Source organism: Mandrillus leucophaeus, unplaced genomic scaffold (genome assembly GCF_000951045.1).
Source record: "Mandrillus leucophaeus isolate KB7577 unplaced genomic scaffold, Mleu.le_1.0 Scaffold24, whole genome shotgun sequence".
Taxonomy (NCBI): Eukaryota; Metazoa; Chordata; class Mammalia; order Primates; family Cercopithecidae; genus Mandrillus; species Mandrillus leucophaeus.
Genome location: NW_012102476.1, coordinates 2,507,043 through 2,512,928, shown reverse-complemented (window position 1 = coordinate 2,512,928; position 5,886 = coordinate 2,507,043). Strand labels below are relative to the sequence as shown.

The 5,886-nt window shown below is 47.1% G+C and overlaps 1 protein-coding gene across 1 annotated transcript in view; it reads left to right on the top strand.

The window, feature by feature from the left end:
• Nucleotides 1-5,420: 5,420 nt before the first annotated feature.
• The window catches only part of TMEM219 (transmembrane protein 219), an 18,995-nt gene continuing 18,529 nt past the window's right edge, over nucleotides 5,421-5,886 (top strand). Inside the window, exon 1 of the mRNA XM_011982542.1 lies at nucleotides 5,421-5,736. Coding sequence (XP_011837932.1) covers nucleotides 5,421-5,736 — 316 coding nt within the window. The remainder of the gene's footprint in view (nucleotides 5,737-5,886) is intronic.

Below are 5,886 nucleotides of genomic sequence, written 5' to 3'. Positions count from 1 at the left end.
ATGGTGTGAACCCAGGAGGCAGAGCTTGCAGTGAGCCTTGATTGTGCCACTGCACTCCAGCCTGGGCAACAGAGCGAGACTCAGTCTCAAAAAAAAAAAAAAAGGTGGAGCTTTCTGCTGGAGGCAGCAGAGTTCTTCAGGCAGAGCAGCTGAGTCTTGAGGTTGCTCTTTTAGGAAACAAACTCAGGAGGCAATGTGGAGGGTGCATTGAATGGAGAAGAAAGTGGAGGCAGCGAGAAGGGTGAGGAGACACTGCTGAGTCCTGGTGAGAGACAAAGAAAGCCTGAAGGAAGCAAAGGGAATGGAGAGGAGGGGAAGGCTTCTGGAAGACTGTGATGCATGGATTGCGTGGGATAAGGGCAGAGGGTGGAGTCCAGGCTGACTCAGAGGTTTCTTGCTTGGGAGACTGAGTAGATGATCACGCTGTTACCTGAGATGAAGACACAGTAAGAGAAGTTAAATGAAGAAAAAGTAGGCTGGGCACAGTGGCTCACGCCCGTAATCCCAGCACTTTGGGAGGCTGAGGTGTGTGAATCACCTGAGCCCAGGAGTTCCAGACCAACCTGAGCAACATAGCAAAACCTCATCTGTACTAAAATTCAAAACAATTAGCCAGGTGTGGTGGTGCTGGCCTGTAGTCCCAGCTACTTGGGAGTCTGAGGTGGGAGAACCACTTGGGCCCAGGAGGTCGAGGCTGAAGTGAGTCATGATCGTGTTACTGCACTCCATCTTGGACAACAGAACAAGACCCTGTTTCAAAAGGAAAAAACAGAAAAAATAATAAGCTCAGTTTTTAAAAAGAAATTGTAGTAGAATAAACACAATGTAAAATTTACCATTTAACCATTTTACAGTGTACAATTCAGTGGCATTAAGTACATTCACAATGTTTGCAAGCATCACCTTGGTCTAGCTCCAAAACATTCTCATCACCCCAAAGGGAACCCCCAAACCCGTTAGGCAGTGATTCTCTATTCCCCTGTGTGCCCAGCCCCTGGCAGTCCCTAATCTCCCTGTAGATTTGCCTGTTCTGGACATTTTATATGCATGGAATCATATGATATTTGACTATAGTTTATGTCTGGCCACTTAGCACAATGTTTTCAAGGTTCATCCATGTTGTAGTATGTATCAGAATTCTTTTTTTTTTTTTTTGGAGACTCAGAGTCTCATTCTGTCATCCAGGCTGGAGTGCAGTGGTGCAATCTTGGCTCACTGCAACCTCCGCCTCCCAGGTTCAAGTGATTTTCCTGCCTCCGGAGTAGCTGAGATTATAGACGCACGCCACCACACCTGGCTAATTTTTGTATTTTTAGTAGAGATGGGGTTTCGCCATGTTGGCCAGGCTGGTCTCGAACTCCTGACCTCAAGTGATCTACCCGCCTTGGCCTCCCAAAGTGCTGGGATTACAGGCATGAGCCACCGTGCCTGGCCCCTTACCCATTTTTCAATTGGTCTATTTGTCTTTTTCTTATTGAATTGTAAGAGTTATTTATATGTTTTAGGTACAAGTACCTTATCAGATGTAGGATTTGCAAATACTTTCTCCCATTCTGTGAGCTGTCTTTTCACTTTGTGGCTGGTATTCTTTGAAGCACAAAACTTTTTATTTTGATGAAGTCCCATTTATCTATTTTTACTTTTGTTGCTTGTGCTTTTGGTATCATATCTAAGAAATCATTGCCAAATACAATATGATGAAGATTTTCCCCTATATTTTCTTCTAGGATTTTTATGGTTTTTGCACTTAAGTTTAGATCTTTGATCCATTTTGAGTTAATTTTTTGTATGTGAGCTAAGCGTTCTATGTGGGGTACAGAAAAGGTCTAACCTCATTATTTTGCATGTTTCCCCCATTGCCCACCAACATTTGTCAAAAATATGAATGCTTTCCCCATCAAATAGTCTAAAAAACTATTTTCAACAAGGGAAAATAGTTGAAAATCAATTGTTGAAAATCAGTTAACCATATATGTGAGGGTTTATTTCTGGGTTCTCTATTCTACTCCATTTGTTTCTCTATCTACCCTTAGGTCAGCATCACACTGGGTTTTTTCTTTTGTTTGTTTTAACTTTTTAAATTTCTTGTTTTTAATTTTCGTGGGTACATAGTAGGCATATATATTTATGGGGTACATGAGATACTTTGCTACAGGCATGCAACACATAATAATCACATCATAATAAATAAGCATTTATCTTTTGTGTTACAGATAATCCAGTTATATTCTTTCAGTTATTTAAAAATATACAATTAAATTATTATTGACTGGCCTGGCACAGTGGCTCGGGCTGTAATCCCAGCACTTTGGGAGGCCGAGATGGGCGGATCATTTGAGGCCAGGAGTTCAAGACCAGCCTGGCCATGGTGAAACTCCATCTGTACTAAAAAGACAAAAAAAGTTAGCCAGGCCTCAGACTACCTGTAGTAGTCCCCCAGCTACTCGGGAGGCTGCGACAGGGGAATGGCGTGAACCCAGGAGGCAGAGCTTACAGTGAGCTGAGATCGCATCACTGCACTCTAACCTGAGTGACACAGCGAGACTCCATCTCAAAAAAAAAAAGTTAGCCAGATCTGGGGGTGCATGCCCGTAGTCCCAGCTACTTGAGAGGCTGAGACAGGGTAATTGCTTGAATCTGGGAGGCGGAGGTTGCAGCAAGCCATGATCATGCCACTGCACTCCACCCTGGGTAACAGAGCTAGACTCCGTCTCAAAAAAAAAAAAAAAAAAAAAAGAATGGCCGGGCGCTGTGGCTCATGCCTGTAATCCCAGCACTTTGGGAGGCCAAGGAAGGCAGATCATGAGATCAGGAGTTCAAGACCAGCCTGCCCAACACGGTGAAACCCATCTCTACTAAAAATACAAAAATTAGCCAGGCGTGGTGGTGTGTGCCTGTAGTCCCAGCTACTCGGGAAGCTGAGGCAGAAGAATCGCTTGAACCTGGGAGGCAGAGGTTGCAGTGAGCCAAGATGGCACCACTGTACTCCAACCTGGGGAACAGAGCGAGACCTGTCTCTTATACACATCTAGATGTGTATAAGAGACAGAGCCTGGGTGGAGTGCAGTGGCACCATGTCCACTCACTGCAACCTTTGCCTCCCCAGCTCAAGCAATCCTCCTGCCTCAGCCTCCGAAGTAGCTGGGACCACAGGCATGTGCCACCATACCTGGCTAACTTTTGTATTTTATCATATTGGCCAGGCTGGTCTTGAACTCTAGAGCTCAAGCAATCTGCCCGCCTAGGCCTCCCAAAGTGCTAGGATTACCAGTGTGAACCACCACACTGGCCTATTTTTTACTTTTTTTTAAAAAATACAAATTGCCGTACTGTTTTCCATAGCAGCTGCACTATTTTATTTTCTTTTGAGACAGAGTCTTGCTCTGTCGCCCAGGCTGGAGTGCAATGGTGCGATCTCGGCTCACTGCAACCTCTGCCTCCCAGGTTCAAGTGATTCTCCTGCCTCAGCCTCCAAAGTAGCTGGAATTACAGGCACCTGTCACTGCACCAGGCTAATTTTTGTATTTTTAGAAGAGACGGGGTTTCTCCATGTTGGCCAGGGTGGATTCAAACTTCTGACCTCAGGTGATCCGCCTGCCTCAGCTTCCCAAATGCTGGGATTACAGGCGGGAGCCACCGCGCCAGGCCAGCTGCACTATTTTATATTCCCACCAACGGTGCACAAGTATTCTGATTTCTCCACATCCTCACCAACACTTGTTAGTGATTTTTGATAGCTGACATCCTAATGGGTATAAGGTGGTATCTCATTTTGGCTTTGATTTCATTTACCTAGTGGTTAGTTTTGTTAAGCATTTTTTAATTTGCTTGTTGGTCATTTCTACAGTATAGTATATATTTCTTTGGAGAAACGTCTACTCAAGTCCTTTGCCCTTTTAATTGAGTTGCTTGTTTATTGTGGTTGAGTTGCAGGAGTTCTTTATATATTATAGATATTAACCCCTTATCAGATATATGATTTGCTATTTCCTCTCATTCTGTTGGTTGCCTTTTCACTGTTCTTTTTTGTTTTGTTTTGTTTTTTGGGGGGTGGGGGTTTGAGACGGAGTTTTGCTCTTTTGCCCAGGCTGGAGTAAAGTGGTGCAATCTCATCTCACTGCAACCTCCACTCTGGGGGTTCAAGTGATTCTCCTGCCTTAGCCTCCCGAGTTGCTGGGAATATAGGTGCCCGGCACCATGCCTGGCTGATTTTGTACTTTCAGCAGAGATGGGGTTTCACCATGTTGGCCAGGCTGGTCTCAAACTACTGACCTCAGGTGATCCACCCGCCTCGGCTTCCCAAAGTGCTAGGATTACAGGCTTGAGACACCATGCCCAGCCTTTTGTGTCCTTTGATGCACAGAAAATATACTTTTCTCTACTGAATGGCCACAGCACCCTTGTCAAAAATCATTTGACTAGTCAGGGCATGGTGGCTCACGCCTGTAATCCCAGCACTTTGGGAGGCTGAGGCGGGAGGACTGCTTGAGGCCAGGAGTTTGAGACATACCTGGGCAACATGGCAAATGGCAAAACCCCGTCTCTTACACACAGTGCAAAAGTTAGCTGGGCATGGTGGGTGGCGTGTGACTACCGGCTGTCTCAACTACCCAGGAGGCTGATGCAGAAGGATCTCTTGAGCCCAAGACGTCCAGGCTGCAGTGAGCTTTGATTGTGCCACTGAACTCCAGCCTGCGCGATGACGGAGCAAGGCTCTGTCTTAAAAAAAAAAAAAAAAAAAAAATCAGCTGGGTGCGGTGGTTCAGCACTTTGGGGGGCAGAGGCGGGCAGACCACGAGATCAAGAGATCGAGACCATCCTGGCCAACATGGTGAAACCCCGTCTCTACTAAAAACACAAAAATTAACTGGGCGTGGTGGCGTGCGCCTGTAGTCCTAGCAACTCGGGAGGCTGAGGCAGGAGAAACGCCTGAACCCGTGAGGTGGAGGTTGCAGTGAGCCAAGATGGCGCCACTGCACTCCAGCCTGGCTACAGACCAAGACCCCGTCTCAAAAAAAAAAAAAAAAAGAAAAAAGAAAAAAAAGAATTTGACTGTATATGCGAAGGTTTTGTGCCACAAACTTTTGTGGTTGGTGATACAAACAACATAGTCTCTGCCTTAAGGAAACCACAGTCGAATTAAATAGATTCCGTTTCAAGTAGCATCTGTCCTGTGTGCTCAGTGAGCACTGGGCCCATGTTTTCCCACATTTTGCCCCTTGAGCTTCTGATCCAACCGGTGAGATAGGTAGGATGATCCTCTTTAGCAGAGGGGTAAGCTTAGTCCCCTGAAAGCGCGGCTATGGCTTACGCGAGGGTACGGACAGTCAGGATTTGAACCCAAAGTTCCTGGCTCCATGTGTCATGCTACCTCCGGCCAGATGTTCTCACCTCTAAAACTTGGGTAGAAGTGAACCGAGATGCTCTCTACTGAGCAACTCTTCAGCTCCAGCATCCTATACATTAAGGAGTCACTAAAAGCCAGGGTCCACGAAAAAGGTGCAGACAGTAAGCATGATCGGGGTGCACAGAAGAGCGGAGCCCAAAACACCACTTCCAACCCCAGTGGACGAGTCCTACAGCGGCAGCCCTGCAGCTCCAAGCGGTTGCCGAGTCCTCACCCGGAACCCGGGCACGGTTGGGCTATGCTATTGGCGCGGGTGGGGGACGCACAGCCCAAAAATGCCCGCGACAAGTTTCTAGGGCAGTTCTCGCCAGTCTCTCTGGAGGGAGCCTGTGGGCTTCTGCGACATTTCTCGCACTTGCTCTCTGGCCTTCCTCCCGTTTCCACCCTTCTCGCGGAGGTTTTCCTTCCCGGTGGCCCCTTCCTCGGGTGTCCCTTTGGTACGCCCCCACCCGGGCGGGGAGCTGCGTGGCTGGCGCCCG